Below are 18,139 nucleotides of genomic sequence, written 5' to 3' on the forward strand. Positions count from 1 at the left end.
GCTGCTGTCAGTTACCCCACGTCCCCCGATGCTGCGGCGTGTCCTTTTCCCCGTGTTTCAGGTCCTGTCTCTTACTGTGTCCTCAAGGCCACTGGTCCTTTCTTCTTCAGTGTCTGATCGGCTGTGAGCTCCACTCGGTGTCTTCGTCTTCGTTTCGGATCTTGTATGTTCGCCCCCAGACTCCTCTTGGGTTCAGTCCCAAACGTCTTCCTGTTGTGCTCACGCTTTCCTGTCCCCTTGAGCACGTGGGACGTGTCTATGGTAGTTGTTTAAGTGTCCTCGCTACCAACTCCGTCACCTGTGACATTTCTGAGACTGCACTGATTAACTTTCTTCCTGGTCATGGGTTACATTTTCCTAAAATAGAGCTTCTCTGCATGCTTGGTTGGATGCCAGGCATTGCGAGTTTTATGTAATGGGGGATGTTTTGTGTGCCTTCCCATGTTTTGGGCTTTGTTCTGGGACACGGTGAGGTCACTCGGACTCCCTGCTCTTTCTCCTGAGGCTTTTGTTTAACTAACTGCACGGTGGGTCCTGGCTGCCCTTGAGCCCCGGGCTCACCAGGCTCCTCCCTTGAGTCCGTTTCCTCCTGGGGCTCCCCCCCCCCCCCAAGAGAGGCCTCTGTGTTTTCTCGTCCTCCCACTGCGCTGGGAAGGAGCACGAGCTGTCCCTGGGGTGGGTTTGTGAGCTCCTTTCCGACCCGGCCCGGCTGCTTTCTCACAGGCTTGCAGACCAGCCCTCAGCCAGACACCTGAGGGAACCCCTCAGGGAGACAGGTGGGGTTCCCACTCATGGTCCTCCTCTCCAGCGCTGTCCCGAGAGCCCCAGCCGCTTCGCCCCCCTGCCGGTGCTGGGCCTCCTCGACCGAGATGGCGAGTCCCTCCTTTTGTCTGGCCTGGATACTCGCCTCATGGGGTCCCTCCTGGTGGGAGCCCCCGTGCCCTGCTGCCCGTCGCCGAGCGTCCAGACCTTTGTTGCGCAGACGGGAGGGCAGAAGGAGGCTCCCAGCTGTGAGGACGCACACAAAGCTTATGCTTTGGAGTTGATAAAATTGTCGTAAACGTAATCTGCACGTGTTTTTCCATCCCATCAACTGTAAACCTACTTTTGCTCGCCCCTGTATTTGTCTGGTTTTCTTGTTTTTGTTTTGTTTGTTTTGTTTCCTTTTTATGACGGCAAGAGGGCAAATCCAGTTCCTGTTATCCCGCCGAAGGTGGCACCTGAAGCCTCTCTCCCCATGTCGTCTCCCTTCTGACGACACCATCCACTGTCCCCCTCCCCCTTCTCACAGGCTCTGCTCTGTGACCACCTGCCTGTGGCCTTGGCAGCGCCACAGCCCTGCCTCCTGCCTGGCGCTCCCGACCCCCCTGCCCTCTCGGGACAGCCCCGTGCAGTGCCCGCCCCAGTGTGCCGACCTGCCCGTGTGTCCTGTGCTGCAGGCCAAGGGCGCGCCCTGGGTGGGGGGTGCTCTGCTGGGCTGGAGAGTGGGGCTGGTAGGGATGGAAATGAAGCTGTGGGCTCGTCTGAGACGTGTCTGTGGAGCGAGGAGGACGGGGGTGGGGAGCAGAGCCCTCTGGAGCCCTGGCATCCTCGGGGGAGCAGGCCATGGTGTCTGCAAGCACCGGCCTGGGGGCCAGCGTGCAGACCCAGCGAGTGCAGGTGCCAGAAGCTAAAGGAAGGGAGTTGGAAGGTAGAAGTGATGGAGAGTGATTGACAGGCACGAGAGGGGCCGGCAGGATGAGGCCAGGAAGGGTCTCAGGAAAGGAGCAGCCCGGGACAGACCCACCCCGCCTCAGCGCTGAGCCTCTGCAGACGGCACTCCCTCCGTCTCCTGTGCTCAGTTTCTGCTGCAGACCTTGCTTGCCCGTCAGACGCACGGCCCAGTGCGTGTGCCACCACCCCCTCCCCCAGCATGGTTAGCTCCTTCCTGCTCTCAGCCCCTGTGGCTCCCGAGCTTACCGTGTGGAGCGGGGCTTCCGTCTGTCCGTCTGTGTCCCGGCTGCCTTGCGAGCTCCCTGAGGGACAAGGCTATACTTCCTTCGTCTCGCTGCCCCGAGTGCCCGGCACAGCCTTGGCGAGTACGGGGTGTGGGAGAAAGCTCCGGAGCCCTCCGGGGTCTCAGTCTTCCCACCCAAACCTCGGCTCCCACACCTGCATCCTGCCTGCCAGGCTCTGGGAGTTGGGGAGGGTCTGACACCCACTCCCCTCCCCCCCCCCCCGGAAGAACATCAGGACAGGGGCAGCCCTAGGGGCTTCTGGGGGTTTGAGAGCAGAATCAGGCGGGCAGAGTGGAAGGAAGGAGTAAGGTCTAGCCCACGTCGTGCCTGGAGGTCAGCTGGAGAGCCCCTGTCCCAGGCACGTGTGGGCGGTCTGTGGCCCAAGGTGGCGTTCCCCTAGCAGGCTTCCTCTGGGCGGGCGTGACCTCCTGTGCCCACAAGGCCCCACACCCACCTCCTCACCTGCTCCCTCAGGTGCCAGCCTGACCGTCCTTATCTCTGGTCACAGGTTGATGTCAGTGGAGGAGGAGCTGAAGAAGGACCATGCAGAGATGCAGGCAGCTGTAGATTCCAAACAGAAGATCATCGATGCCCAGGTGGGGGGCATGGCCCTTTGGTTGGCCACAGGCAGTAAAGGACCTGGGACAGGGAGGTGACTTTGGCTCCTGCACATCTTGGCCACGCCTCACTGCAAAAGCCACGGAGGGCTAGCAGACCAGACTCTCTGCCCCGGAAGCCAGACCTGAGGGGCTCGCTGGGACAGGCTGTGGGGGGGTGGGGCAGCTCCTCCCCACGGGGGCGGCTTGGTGGGCATTGCCTTTCTCCAAGGGCACTGACCAGGAGGGGATCTCTTGGGAGGGGAGTGGGGAAGGCTGGGGCTGGCGCTGGCACCCCGAGGAAGTGGGGGTGTGCCGGGGGCTCTTGTTCAGAGCGGCGGCTTCCCAGAGCATCGCCAGGGCAGGCGTGTTCGAGGCTCTGGCCTCCAGGCTCCTTCGTCCGGGCCCGTTTCCTTGTCCTCTCGGTCGCCCAGGACCAGGGCCGGGCCCTGCTCAGACCGTAAACTGCACACTCTGACCAGGAGCTGTGACACTGTGTGACACTGTGTGACACTGTCCTTGGCGCAGGGCACCTGCCTCGGGGCTCCGGTGGCTGACGGATGACACCCCCGGGGCTGCCCTGTTCCGGGCGGGAGACGGGCAATGTGGTAGAGGCGTTAGGAGGGCGGAGTTAAGAGGTGGCGGCCCGTGGGGGCAAGCCTGCCCCTGAATCTCCTCCAGGCCTCCAGGCCTCCTTCTTCCTGGCCCAGCCCCGGTAGGTGCACAGAGCTCCCCCTCCCGTGACCCACGGCATGCCCTCTCTGTCCACAGGAGAAGCGCATCGCCTCCCTGGACGCCGCCAACGCCCGCCTCATGAGCGCCCTGACGCAGCTGAAAGAGAGGTACAGCATGCAGGCCCGTAACGGCATCTCCCCCACCAACCCCACCAAATTGCAGATTACCGAGAACGGCGAGTTCAGAAACAGCAGCAATTGCTAACCTGCCCGAGGAGAGGGAGGACTGTGGTGGCCCAGGGCCGGGCCTCGGCCTGGGGAGCAGCACCCCACAGTTGCAGCCCCAGCTCGGGGCGGGGCACGAGGCCGAGGCTCGTCTCCCCGAGCCCCCCGCCCGCGGTCCAGGAGGCAGCCACAGAGGGAGCCGAGAGACACCGTCGCTGCTCGAGCCCCCCCCTTTCCGCCCAGGATGCACGCTGGGTGCAGGCCGAAGAGACTGCACGCGGGAGCGGGACAGCCTGGTGGGAGCAGGGGGCTGGCCCAGACATGGCTCTGTTGGTTATCGGGTTTGGCGTGGGTCACCTCCGCTCCTCAGCCTGGCCAAGTGCATGTCCCCCGTGCTCCCCAGGGAGGGAGCCGCCCGGAGCGGTGGGGGGTTAAAGCGCCGGAGCCCAGGCTCCCTGTGGGGCCTGCCCCTCGGTTTCAGGAGCTGACAGGTCGGCTGGCAGGCAGGCAGGGAGAGGGCGGGAGGATGGAGCTGCCAGAGTTCTGTGTCCCCTGCCGGGCCCTGAGCACCTGCCACTGCATGCGGCCCGTCGGGGACCCTTCCCGCTGTGAGGAACCGAGCATCCACCTATACCTGTCCCCACACTGCCCGCCTTCCCCTCCCTCTCTTACTCGCTCTGCCAAAAAGACCCAGCAAGGCTCACGGCTCTGTCCTCTGGGCCCTCGCACCTGCGGGGAGGATCCGGAGCCTCCCTCACTTGCCACCCGGGCCCAGGCTGACGCCCTGGGGCTCCCGACGCCAAAGATTCGGGCAGAGTTGGCCCAGACGACACTGTGCGTGCTGCTCGCCCTCCTGTGGCCCTGCAGGGGGTGGCCGCTGGTGCTCACCCTGAGAGAAAGGCTGCTCTTTCCCGATTGGTGGTTAAAAAAATTCTAATGCCCACGAGCCCTGGGAATGTGGATAACTGTGATTTTTTTTCCTTTCACAGTATGCATTAGAAACAAAAGCCCGCTTGCTCGCTTGCTGGAACACAGGGGCCTTTTAAATTGAGCGTGCGCACTGCATGGGAAATAGCGGCCCTGGAGGATGTTAGACTTGCTCCCTCTCCGAGACAGCAGCGGCCTGCACCAGGCCCCGTGTGTGCGGCCGGCCTCCTCCTCACCCCTCCCGGGCCCCCAGCCAAGGACCCAGGCGCTGCAGACAGGCGAGGGGCACCCCCACAGCTGGGGCCGGTTTTCCTCAGCTCTAGGCTGTTCTGTAGCTTTTCGGCCCTCCCCACCCCGACTTGAGGGACACGAGTGGGCAGGAGCTTGGGTCCCTCTGGGCTCCTCCCTGTTCCCAGCCCCAGCCCTGGCCCTGGGCACAAGAACTGGGGCGTTCGCCCTGCAGCAGAGCCAGGGCCAGCCAGGGCCACCCCTCTGCCTCAGCCTCAGGCAGCTGAGGACACCCTGGGAAAGAGCGCTGAGCCCTCCCTGCCCCAGGGGCTGAGACATGCCCCCAGAGCAGGGGTTGCCACAGGGCCCAGCAGGAGGGGGCGTGGGGGAGGCCCCGACCACACTGAACCCCCATCCTGGGCCCACGCTCAGGGACTGGGCTCCAAGGTGAAACCCACAGTACAGTTAGGCCAGAGACACGCTGGCGGGGCGAGGGCGGCCCCCAAGGGCCACAGGTCTCGGGAAGGGTGGCCGTGGGGGCTGAGGCCCTGGTTTCACTGCTGGTCTCACAGACAGGGCCCGGCCCCAGAGAGGTCCTCTGGTCCAGCTCTGTCCCCCGCTGCCCAGTGAGCCCTCCTTTCCCCTCCCCTCTCCCGGTGATGCCTCGTAGAGCGACCTCGGCCCCATCGCCTCTTAGCAATACGGGGGAGGTTCCCAGGGCCTGACGGCAGGCGCGGGAGGCCAGTGCAGTGGCTGGTGCTGGCGGCCCTTGGCCGGGCCGTGAGCTCTCAGGCCGAGAACCTTATTTACCTAGTGCAAAAACTGTAAAAGTGTACAGACTCTTCACAGATTTTTATCTGAATTGCAAGTCTGACCATTTTTGTAAATGTTCTTGGTGTTTGACTGTAATGTATAACTACTTCACCTAATGGCTGTACATAGTCCTCCGGTCCTGGTGCTGCCGAGGGCCGCCCGGGGCCGCCGCTCTCCGATGGTCTGTATTTTATTTTTTAATCTAGAGAACAGTATTGGGCAGGAAGAGGAGGTCCGGGTTGGGCGTTGGGGCTTACCCCCTGCCCCCGCACTTGCTGGTTGGCTTTGCGGTGCGCTGTGCCGGTGGGCCTGAGGGGGCATGCGCCCTGGCCGGGCCAGCAGGGAGGCTCCTGCCGGGGCCGCACACACGACCTGGGTCTCGGTGTTGGGCGCCGCCCTCAGACAGCGCCAGGCTGCGGGGGGGCCTGCAGGGAGGGATGAGGGAAGGCAGTTCCTGCTCAGGGAGGCCCGGGCCCAGGCCAGGCCCCACTGGAGACGGCTTTCCCCTCCTCTGCCGACACAGAGAGGCCTGACTTTTTTGCCTAACTTTTACATTTAGGGTGAAGGAAACTGCCAAACTTCCTATAAGTGAAGACTTTTTCCGAGTGCCCAGTGAGGGGGGTGGGGGACCGCGGCCAGAGCTCCACGCCCGCCCCCAGAGCATCTGCCCGGGGCTCACCTGTCCCCCTCCTGCCTGTCCACGTGGGGAAGGCAGACTGCCCAGGGAAACGCCCTCTCTCTTTTCTACACACTCGGCCCCCAGAGCCACTCCGGCCCCCACCCCCCTGCCCCCCTTTTGTAAGTATGTGAAAAGGACAAACCTGCAAACGTGGGGTCTCGGCTGGAGCCCCCCAGCCGCGGCTTTTAACTATGTAATACTGTACAGAGAAAGTGGTTGTTGTTCGAAGACTGTGTGGCTGTGCAATTTCTGTACATTTGCAATTAGAAATATTAAAGATTTATTTAGCTATTTTAAGCCTGACTCGCCTCTCCTTGCAGCGGGGTCTCAGGAGAGTTCCCAGGGGTGAGTCTTGAGCCATGGGCCGACGTCGTCCTTCACCAAGGCACCCGGCACTCGGCTCCCCCAGGGGGCAGCTGTAGACAGGGAAGACCCCTACAGCTCGTGGCAGTGGTGGTCTCAGCGCACTGAGTGATCCGGGATCGCCCCCTCCTCCTCCAGGCAGGGGTCCGTCTGCCCCAGGCGGTGGAGCAGATGAACTCTGAGGCCGCCCCCAGACCAGTCCCCCAGCCGCCTGGAAGGACGGCCCCCCCCCAGTTCCCTGCAGCAGCAGCGCCTCCGCCCAGCCCTGTTGCCGGTGCTCTCACCTGCCGAAGTCTGCCTCCAGGAGGGCCGGGCCCAGGGATGGGGAGAGGTTGCCCAGGGTCACCACCAAGTCATGGCAGAGTTGGGCTAAATCCAAGCTTCTGGAAGGTTCCGACCCCAGGGCTCTCCCAAGCCTCACCACTTTCAAGGCCCAACCCAGGACCTCCCTGGGAACAAACTGGCCCCCAAGTCCCTTCAGCTGCACCTGTGCACAGAGGACCTTTCAGCCCCGGGACCTACTCAGCAGGTCTCTGCCACAGGACAGTAGCACCTAGGGGTCAGCGTGCCCCCCTTGTGTATGTGGGAGACTGGCCCAGAGGCGGCAAGTCCAGGCCCGGGCCAACCTCTCAGCCCCAGCGCATGGGCCAAGGTCCTGCAGCGGGCATGGGGGTGCGTCTGGTCAGATCGCCAGATGGACACCCTGGCCTGTCACCTGCACAGGTGTGTCTGTCTCCTGCCAAGGACTTGGGCCCAGCTGTCCAGCATTTCCAGAGAGAAGCCCCAGGGCTGTCCCTGTGCTTATCCTTGAGGCCAGTGGGATAGCTGGTTCAGGGGCAGGATGGCCAGATGCAACAGAGCCGCCGACTGGTGCCCACCGTCGCCAGCCTGCCCCTGCTCCAGCCTGAACCCTGGGCCCTGGGGTAGCTCGACACCCTTGTGGTTTTACTGGGGGGGAGGTACATCCTGCTCCCCAAACCCATCCCCTCCCTTAGCCATTAGGACATGCTGAGCTCCCCCCCTCCCCACACTGCTGTCTCTGTGCTCTCCACCCATCAGCCCGGGGCCCTCGGCCACCTGCTCGGCACCCTGGCCTCTCAGGATTTCAACCTCCTGATGTTCCCTGTGAGGACCCCTGCCTCTGCTACGCCCTCCCCACCGTCTCCCACATCAACAGGCTGCTGTCCTCCCAGGCCCCTTGTGTCTCCACGGCTTCCCCACTTGGCTTAGCCCGGGGCCTCCCTCCTTGGTCCCTCTCCTGACCGTGTGCTCCCGCCCAGCCCTGGGTCCACCCAGCGCCTGCTCTCTGGGTGGCCGAGCACTGCTGGAGAACGAAACAACCAGTTCCCTGGGCCCCTGTGGGTGCCTGCCTCCCCCTCCCCTCTCAGGCCTTTCCCCCCGTTCACCACACTGGGGGTGTGGAGGCAAACTTGGACCTCCTCTCAGACTTCCCAGCCAGACGCTCTGCCTGCTCTGAGCCATCCTCCGACCCCTCTGGGGGAAGATGCCCTTCCCCGCCCCCTCCCAGCCTGTCCCCCCACTTCCAGCCTGGCTACTGGAGCCTGTACCCCTGCAGACACAGGAGTGGGGGTGACCCTCTTCCTTCCCAAGGCAGCCCCTGGCCAGGCCCTACCCTCTCACCCCTTGCTGCCTTAATTGCTCCTAAATCTTCTGCCTCCCTGTTCTTTCCCAGACGGTGCTGGGTCTCCACCTGCCCCAGGCTGGGTTTTCTTCCCTCTCCTTTAACCCGTACCGCCCCCAGGGACCTGGCACCTCCACCTTCTCACCTGTTCTTTCCCCAGCCCCCCACCACCTCGCTGCCAAGCCCATGGGCCTCCTGGGGCCTCTGCGCTGCTGTCCCGGGAGCGGGGACTGCTGTCCCTCTGCTGGGGCGGCGCCCTGTGATGTGGAATTCAAGGGAACCGCGACGAATGGGAGAGGACTAACTTCGTGTGGACGGAAGGCACGTGGGGCGAAGGCGCTGAAGCAGGAGCCTCCCTGGGGGCGGACCCCGTGGCATCAAACGGGAACAAAACCTGGAAGCGCGCAGAGGAATCGACAGAAACACAATCGCATTTCTCGGGAGCACAACTCCAGCGTTATTCGTTTATTGCAGATTAAAGAGACAGTAAGAGCCCAGAGGGGTTTAATAATGGATACGATGTAATAAGCAGGGATACATCAGGCCCCTAATCGAGAGAGCATGCCTTCTTTTCCAGTTTCCTTGGAGCATTCTCCCCAAGTTGACTTTGTGATGAGATGCGAAAACCTCAGCTGCCCCAAGAACAGTTTGGGCCAGACTCTGTACCTTAAAGCAATGGAACTGGAGACCAGCAATAAATGTTTAATCGGGGGGGAACCCCTATCATCAGGAAGTTTGAAAATAAATACTAAGACAATAGAATTAGATTTTTAAAACAAACTCGTCTAATGAAACAAGGTACATCGACCTCACCCGTCTATTTCCTCCCCAAACGCCACTCTGCTGACAAGAAAGGACTGACAAGATTATTGCCTTTCAGAACAAAATTCCAGTGGAAGGAGCTATCCGTCAATAAGAGAATTTGAAAAGCTTTGGCAGGTGGAAGCTGGCACCAGTGTTGACTGCGTGAGCAGAGCAAAGGGAGAGAGAAGGGAAATGAGCCGATCAGTTCCAAGGACCCTCCCAGCACCCCCTCCCCCGCCCCCCACCCCCAGGCTCAGGGCGGGCAGGCCCAGTTCTGGTGGGAGGCAGAGCCAGGGCACCAGGTTGGACAAGGGGGAACCAGACCCCGCCTGCTGCCCCTGCTCGGCATGGCCAGGAAACCCGTACTCCTCATTTCCTGATCGGGAACAGGACGTTTATTCTCTGGAACAATCTGACCAGTTATGCTCCAGACTTGAGGACACCGGGGAGAGCAGAGGACTCTGTGCGGTGTGGGGAGGACAGCCGGTGGGAGGGGTGAAGTGAGTGTCTGCTTCCCTCTGCAGCCCCGCCCCCCCCTTCACTGCTCCCAGGATGCCCAGAGCCCAGCGTCTGGCTTTCCCCCGGGGGGCTTAGTGGAACATACTTGTTTGGGAAAACTGGCTTCTGAGAAAAGACCTGCAGATATTTCCCCAGTGCAATGAGCGCATTGCTGTCCCAGCATCCCTTAGTGCCCCGCACCAATCAACGTGTTCTGTGTGTGTGTGTGTGTACACACGTGCAAAAAGCACAGATGGCTAACCCCTCCCCCACTCCACACAGCTGAGGAAAGTGTCCAACAAATTGTAGAAACTAGGTGTGATTTTCCCAGGTCTCTGCTTCATTAGTGGCAACAAAACCCCCTATTTGCAAATACAACAGCTAAAAAAAAAAAGGATGGAAAAAAAAAAGCAAACTTCCCCTGTGAAAGAGGAAGGCCAAATAAGTCTAAGAAAGAAAGCAGAAAATTGCGGTAATGCAGGAAATAGAAGAGCATTTTTAAAAAATAATGACTCCAAACTATAATAGCCTTAGGATATAAAACAAGAACAGGATACTATGAAAAACCAGGCACCCTGACTGGCGTAGCTCAGTGGACTGAGCACCAGCCTGGGAACCAAAGGGTCGCTGGTTTGATTCCCAGTCAGGGCATGTGCCTGGTTTGCAAGCCAGGTCTCCAGTAGAGGGCGCTTGAGAGGCAACCACACACTGATGTTTCTCTCTCCTTAATAAGTAAATAAAATCCTTTAAAAAGAAAAAGAAACCAAGATCAAGAAAAGAGCTCCTGATTCTTTTTTACATTTTTTTTTACAAAAAGTATCCAGTAGAAGTGCTGGAATGCCAAGCTGAGGCATTTTTCTAGAAAGTAGAACAAAATATGCAAATAGAAAACGGGAGTGGGGGGAAGAAAAAGCTAGAGGCTCTATCTAGGCCACCCAACGCCCAACTCTTAGGAATTCCTGAGGGAGGGAAAAGAGTAAAAGAAAATAATCCAAGGAATAAAAAGGGACATTTTCCAGAGCAGAAGGAAGCCGCAAGTGTCCAGGATGAAGGAACAGACGGGAAAAGACGCCTTCCAAGCCACAGCGTCGCCAGTTCCCCACCTCAGCCGGAGCTGGGCTGACCCGCACTGACCCTGGCCAGGAGCCCAGAGGAAGGGAGAGGAGGCCAGGTGTGTGGGCCCGAGTGAGGAGCTGTCAGGGGACGATGGCCCCCAAGGGTGAAGAGGGACAGAGGCCCCTGAGAACTCCTGGCAGGGAGTCTCCGTGAGAGATCCCGTAAGAAATGGTGGAGTTACAGGGGGACCAGTCAGCATGATGGTATGCTTTTCTCAGACTGTGGTCAAAACTAGTTAGTGCCCTACAGGCATAGACGGTAGTGGGGTTGCACCCTCGCTACCATCCAAGCTGTTGCAAAGGGTAGGAGCTCCTTCTTTCTCTCTGCTGCATAGAATTCCATTGTGTAAATGTACCATAGTCTTTTGATCCATTCATTTACTGATGGGCATCTAGGTTGCTTCCAGCACTTGGCTATTATAAATTGTGCTGCTGTGAACACTGGGATGCATAGGTTCTTTCGGATTGGTGTTTTAGTGTTCTTAGGATAGCACCCTCACTACCAAAGATCTACAGTGAGCAGGTAACAGTAGGTTGCTGCATGCACACTTACCACGTAAACTTATGCCGAGAGGTGTGTTCTCCCCAGGTGACGCAGTGGTCCTGGGGCAGGCCTTTTAAACTATCTTCCAGCAGGACGCTGGGCTGACAAGCTGTCCTCCTTTGGCCGGAGCTGCAAGTTTGGGATGAGTGTCTGAATAATCCGTGACAATGCCCCACGGTCACGGGGCATGAGGCCTCTGACATGGCAGGCAATGCCAGGGAGCGACTTACACAGGCCCACGGCCAATGACACTCAGACACAGTGTCGAGAGACAACCGGGAGAGGCGGGGGTCGGGGTGAATCGAAGAGCAAGCACCCTTTGTGAAGGCGCGGCTCCTCCTTGGCAGTGGGACCACCGCCGTGCATTTACAGCCATCCATTCTTCTCTCTGCCACCGCCCCCCCCCCGCCAGGTTCACACCCAGCCCCCCTGCTCCCTGAGTTCCACAGTCACGGCTGCGAGTCCTCTTGGCATCGCCGCATGGCCTCCAGTCTCACGCATCTGAAATGGAGCTCCTGACTTCTGACCCTTCAACCTGTTTCTCTTCTCATCTCCCCAACCCCTACCCCCAAATAGTGCTTCCATCCTCCCAAGTGCTCAAGCCAACAGCCGAATGTGACTTCTTGATTCTCGTGCATTGAAACAGACAGATAGACCTGGGGTCGTGTCCGTGGTAGAGTGTGTGTGAAAGCAGGCGGCGCTTCAGTGTGCCCTCATTCCACTGAGGAAAAGGCGGGAACTGCGTTACACGGGACAAATTACACAGCAGCACTGTGTCCAAGCAAACACAAGCTACTGGTGTGAGGACGGGCTCTTTCTACTTTATATTCCTGTTATTGTTTGAGTATTTTATTTTTTATATTTATTTATTTTTAGAGAGAGGGAAAGGGAGGGAGAGAGAGAAAGAGAGAAATATCAATGTGTGGCTGCCTCTTGAGCACTCCCTACTGGGGACCTGGCCAGCAACCCAGGCATGGGCCCTGACTGGGAATCGAACCAGTGTCCCTTTGGTTCCCAGGCTGGCACTCAATCCCCTGAGCAACACCAGCCAGGGCTATTGGTTGAGTATTTTACAACCAGTTTCTCTTTCCTGTTTTGATATGGAGCCATTGAAAAAATAAGTAAGGCATATCCATATAATGAAACACGAGGCAGCCGTTAAATTCATAGAATAATAATAAATGACACTGAAAAGTGTCAATAATATATTAGGTGTAAAATCTGGTAACAGAACGGTATGCCCAGGAGGACTCTGGTTTTGTTTTGAAAATCTCTTTGCAGAAACAGGCCTGGGTGAGGGGACAGCAGAGAGGAGTTATTTGCGTCACGGTCCTTTACCCCTGAATCCGTCAGCATGGACGCGCCACGACTGGGGATGTTCTCACAGTGTAGTTACCGACCTCAGTCAGTTTTTCCTCAGCACACACTCCTCTCTAACTGAGTGTTCAGTATCCTCTGTCGAACCAACAATGTCCTTCTACAGTCTTTTCTCGCTCGGCACAGGACCCGGTCTAGGGTCAGAGACGGCGTTTAGCCTGGTTTCACCTGGGACGTTTCTGTGTCTTTTATGGCACTCACATTTTAAAAGAATACAACCAACCATCCTTCCTGCTTCTTTTTTAAAGTAAAAATAGAGTTTTTCATTTGTCTGATGTTTCCCCGTGATTAGTTTCTGGTTACTCGTTCTTGGCCCAAAGCTGCAGAGCGGAGAGCACAGCCTGTCCTGTTGCAGAGAAACACGTGGGCAGGCCCCCGGCGCCCAGCTGTCCCTCACAGGTGAGGCTCGTTTCGATCGCCTGACCCAGGTGTGTCCAATTTCTCCACCGTGAAACTACTGGGGTGGGTCTGTTTTGCCTGGCTGACAACTAGTAAGCAGTCTGCGGGGAGACCCTTTGAGCCCCTGCAGGCATCCTGCTCCTTATCAAGACGTCCCCCTAGACTGGGCATCCACCAGGGACTCCGGACGGATCCAGTCTTTACTGGGATGGTCGCAAAGATCTGTCAGGTCCAGCACTCTTTGCACTTGGCCCAGCAGCTCTCAGACTTTTACTGACAGACAGCAAAGGTCCTCCCTTCTCCCCACGTGCTTGTTTATGTATTTGTCCCTGAAGTCCCATTTTTAAGGGTTTAGAACTCATCACTCAATTATTTTGGTGCTCAAGCTCCAACATTTGGCCACAGGGACCTCCTGCACACTGGTGCCCGTGGCCTAGCAACCGGCCGCCACTGATGTTTTCAAACAGTCCTTCATTTCTGGCCTTACGAGGTGTCTCAGGCTTTCCTTGTACCTACCTTGCCCAGCTGTGGAGTTAGTCGTTTCCCTGAAAAGCCCTGGGGAAAGGGGCTCCAGACCTAGGTCTGAGAGCTGCTGGAATGCCCTCTCTTTGTGACCTTTCTGGCAGACAGGAAATAAATGTATCCACAAATATACACACACGTACGTACAGTACAAATATAGATCAACACACGAGATGTGCACAGAATCATACACGTTTTATACATCGTGGGTTTGTATCTCTGCCCCAGTTCCACAGAGTCTGGAGTTTAGCAAGTGTCCCGGTGACTCCAGCATCAGGCAAGGCAGGAGGAACAGGTGTGGGCTGATCAGGGGAGGAGAAGGCCGCCTGAAGGAGGGACAGGGTGCAGCTGCCTCTGACCCCTGCCCTGAGGGGGGGCAGGGCAGGCGGGCACAGGCACGGACTGAGCGGCCCCCCTGAACGCAGGGTCTCAGGGAGCGTGCCCCCCGTGGGGCACCGAGCCTCGGCGTGTGGGGGCTGCAGCAGCCTCCCAGGAGGTCCCGAGTGAATGAATGCCGAACTAATTTGCTGAATGCTTCAGCAACACACAGGAGCGCACTGCTAAGAAAAGCAAAGCAGATGAATGTGACTATGAAAAATGACAAAATGGACAGCAGCCATTTTTTGGTCCAGCAGCGTTCAATTAGCAGAAACGTAAAGGAATCAACCGAAGTAGACAAAAATACCTAAGATTTTTAAGGATGCTGGGCTTCCCTCTGTTGTAGCAGGTGTCACGTCAGATTGTCACTATGGATTTATTTGTGTTCTCTACTATTAGCCCATAGGGTCCAAGTTCATTCAACTTTGTAGACTTAGCACCTAACATGGTTCCTGGGGGCACGTGACTAGATTTTTGGGTTTGGTCCCTGTTGGGGGTGGGTACGAGAGGCATCCGATTGATACTTCTCTCTCAAATCGATGTTTCCCTCCCTCTTTCTCCCTCCATTTCCTTCTCTCTAAATAAGTATGTAAATAAATAAATATTTAAAAACATAAAAGGAAAGGCCATATTTTTTGACCACAGAGCAATACAAGTAGGACTTTTTTAAAAATTTTATTTTAATCATTGTTCAAATACAGTTTTCTCCCTTTTACTCCCAATCCACCACCCCTCCCAACCCTCCCCACTTCCCTCCCATTACCACCCTCCCCCTAGTTTTTGTCCATGTGTCCTTTAAGTTTGTTCCCGTGAACCCCTCCCAATGTCCCCTGAAATTCCCTCTTCTCTCCCCTGTGGTCACTGTCAGCCTGTCCTCTATTTCAGTGTCTTTGGTTATATTTTGCTGGTTTCTTTGTTTTGTTGTTTAGGTCCCTGTTAAAGGTGAGATCATATGGTATTTGTCTTTCACTGCCTGGCTTGTTTCGCTTAGCATAATGCTTTCCAGCTCCATCCACGCTGTTGCAAAGGGTAGGAGCTCCTTCTTTCTTTCTGCTGCATAGAATTCCATTGTGTAAATGTACCATAGTTTTTTGATCCATTCATTTACTGATGGGCATCTAGGTTGCTTCTAGCATCTAGCTATTGTAAATTGTGCTGCTATGGACATTGGGATGCATAGGTTCTTTTGGATTGTTGTTTCAGGGTTCTTAGGATATAGTCCCAGCAGTGGAATTGCAGGGTCAAAAGGCAGATCTATTTTTAGTTTTCTGAGGAAGTTCCATACTGCTTTCCATAGTGGTTGTAACAGTCTGCAATCGCACCAACAGTGCACTAGGGACCCCTTTTCTCCACATCCTCTCCAACACTTGTTGTTTGTTGCTTTGTTTATGATGGCCATTCTGACCGGTGTGAAGTGGTATCTCATTGTGGTTTTAATTTGCATCTCTCTGATAGCTAGCGATATTGAACATCATTTCATATGTCTTTGGATTTTCTGTATGTCCTCCTTGGAGAGGTGTCTGTTCAAGTCCTTTGCCCATTTTTTAATTGGATTCCTTGTCTTCTTAGAGTGCAGTCGTGTAAGTTTTTTATATATTTTGGAGATTAAACCCTTGTCTGAGGTATCATTGGCAAATATGTTTTCCCATACAGTTGGTTCTCTTTTAATTTTGATACTGTTTTCTTTAACTGTGCATAAGCTTTTAATTTTGATGAGATCCCATTTGTTTATTCTTTCCTTTATGTCCCTTGCTCTAGGGGACAAGTCAGTAAAAAAGTTTCTGCGTGAAATATCTGAGATTTTCCTACCTATGTTCTCCTCTAGGACTTTAATGGTGTCACGTTTTATATTTAAGTCTTTTATCCACCTTGAATTTATTTTTGTATATGGTGTAAGTTGGTGCTCGAGTTTCATTTTTTTTGCATGTGGCTGTCCAGTTCTCCCAACACCATTTGTTGAAGAGGCTATTTTTACTCCATTTTATGTTGCTGCCTCCTTTGTCAAATATTAATTGACCATAGAGACTTGGGTTTATTTCTGGGCTACAAGTAGGACTTAATAACAAAAGTTTATCTACTGCTTGGAAATTCACAGTGCATGTAGAAGCGTGTGTGTATGTACCTGTGTGTGTGTGTGTGTGAATGTGTATGTGTACCTGCGTGTGTGTGTACCGGGGATATGTGAGGGATATGGTGTGTGTCGGCGTCCGCAGGTACAGCCCACACGCTGGGAGTGGGTGTCCGTGGGTGTGCTTCTGCGTCTGGTTCTGTGCAGGTGTGGCCTGTATATCAGTGTGGGCCCAGCTGCGGCCGGCAGTCAGAGAGCCAGGCCCGTGCTTAGGGCTTCCAGGAGGTGACCGGGGAGACAGACACAGAACTGAGAGCAACAGGCGGAGGGCAGAGGCAGGAAGATCACTCAACGCCTGGAGACCCTCTCTCTGCAAACAGCACCCAAGTTCAGCCCCACCATGGTGCCTGCCCCCTACAATGTCCCCTCCACGCCGTCCCCTCTTTCTTTCCAGCCGTAGACAGGGAGTGAGTTCTAGATGCTTCCACTCCCGTTTCCCTGGCGGAGGTTTGAGAAATGGTCCTGGCCAGGGGAGGGGCACCGTGTTCATTACAGGAAATGAGCAGCGTGATTGCATTCCGATACATCAATGCAGACTTCCAGGCAGCGCGGGGGCTCGCGGGCTCTGTCGGCCGTGGAATTCAATATGACATGCTTCAGCCTGTCAGCTAATGGGCTGCTGCTGGATGGCACGTGATCCAATCTTCCCGGGGACGTTAAACGATGCTGAAAAGTGGCCCAGATTTATTTATTGGGACGGTGTGTGTTCCCGCCTGTGGGTGTGTGGCGAGATGACAAGTTATGAAAACAGGTATCTGTGAGTGAGGAGGAGGGAGGGGACAGGGTTTTCATGATGCCCCCGGGCCTGGCCAGGCAGCCTGCGGTCTCCCTCTCAGAGGTCACCACCAGCTCACGCAGCTGACACACCACCGCACGACACAGAGCATCAGTTTCCCCATCTGTTAAATTCATTCATTCCTTTACTATTCCCTCTCGCCTGGCATTCATTCACTCACTCACTCACTCACTCATCCATTCATCCACTCCCAGGACATTCCACCGACCACGGGCTGAGCTGAGGGCTGGGTTCTGTGAGTGCTGCCAAACGGTGGCCCAGACCCTGCGCTCACACAGGCAGGCGAGCTGGTGTTCAAGATGCAGTGAGAAGGGCCATCAGTTTTCCTCCTATGAGCTTCCTGAGTCGGTGCCTTTCGTCTCCAGAGCTGCCACCAGGTTCCACCTGCCACTCCCTCCCCCCCGGACACATGGTGCCCCCCAGCCGGCCTCTCCACGCCCGGGCGTGCCCCACCACCCTCCAGAGTCCACCTCCAAATCGGAAACTCGGTTCTCTTTCAAAACACATCCTTTAAACCCTTTCCAGCGGACAGAGGACATCTTCAACTGGCTTGCGTGTGGCTGGCCTCTCAGAGCCATACACACAGAAGGCCCTGCAAAGCTCTCCTCTCTGCTCTGGGCTCCGCCCTGTGTACTTGGTCACTTAGGTTCCACTGACCTCAGTTCCGGGGGGGCGGGGCCACGTCTTCTCACAACGTAACCTCACTGGGGCCTGGCTGGTGCTTGAGAGGCTCTCGGTAGTTACTGGGTAAGGGGAGGAAGGAAGGCAGTGGTAATCGGAGCCCTGCCAGCTGAGCAGCCTTAGCCAGGGGACGTGGTCACCCCCGGAGGGGCGGGAGAGGCACATGGAGGCTGTAGGGGTCCTGGGGGCCACCCAGGGACCATGGTCTTACTCTTCAGAGTGAGAAGCCATGTGGGGAAGAGCTGCTGGGAGGACCTTCTCCAACTTAGATTTTCATGGGGCCCCAGGACGCAGGGGAAGGGCTGATGGCAGACAGAGGGCTGGAGGTGAGCTGAGTGGCAGGAAGCCCTGCAGGGGCCCAGGGAGTGACGGCAGCAGAGCCCTTGAAGACCAGGCAGGGCCCCTGGGCTCCTGTCCCCAGGGCAGTCCCGACAGCAGAGGTGTCTGTGCCCTCTTGGGGTGCTCCTCCGGGGGGAGATTAGCGGAGGGAGGCAGACCTGCTCCCTGAAAGGGCCTTCCACACAACAGGCCTACTCAGTAGGAAGGCCTTCATGCAGACTTCAGGGCAGACTGTGGTTCCCCGGAAGAACCGGTCTGCTGCATTTTTAAGAATTTGCATTTTTCAGGGTTTAATGGACATTCATACAGAACAGCCTGTTGGGTAAATGCACCACTTTACATTAGGCTGAGGAGAGGGTGGGTCTTCACCCCTCACTCTTCATGTGAAGGTGGCCTTCACTCATTCACTCATCC

General features: G+C 56.7%; 1 protein-coding gene across 7 annotated transcripts in view; it reads left to right on the forward strand.

The window, feature by feature from the left end:
• The window catches only part of LOC114493992 (DAB2 interacting protein), a 183,080-nt gene extending 176,644 nt beyond the window's left edge, over positions 1–6,436 (forward strand). For 6 of the 7 annotated variants that reach the window (XM_036022167.1, XM_036022165.1, XM_028508885.2 and 3 more), the window contains 2 exons: positions 2,506–2,593; positions 3,365–3,618. In XM_036022167.1, coding sequence (XP_035878060.1) covers positions 2,506–2,593; positions 3,365–3,532 — 256 coding nt within the window. In that variant the 3' untranslated portion in view covers positions 3,533–3,618. Of the gene's footprint in view, positions 1–2,505; positions 2,594–3,364; positions 3,619–4,481 lie in introns of those variants that run through there. The other variant, XM_028508893.2, reaches the window with a different exon arrangement.
• Positions 6,437–18,139: the final 11,703 nt, after the last annotated feature.

Source organism: Phyllostomus discolor, chromosome 3, assembly GCF_004126475.2.
Source record: "Phyllostomus discolor isolate MPI-MPIP mPhyDis1 chromosome 3, mPhyDis1.pri.v3, whole genome shotgun sequence".
Lineage (NCBI taxonomy): Eukaryota > Metazoa > Chordata > Mammalia > Chiroptera > Phyllostomidae > Phyllostomus > Phyllostomus discolor.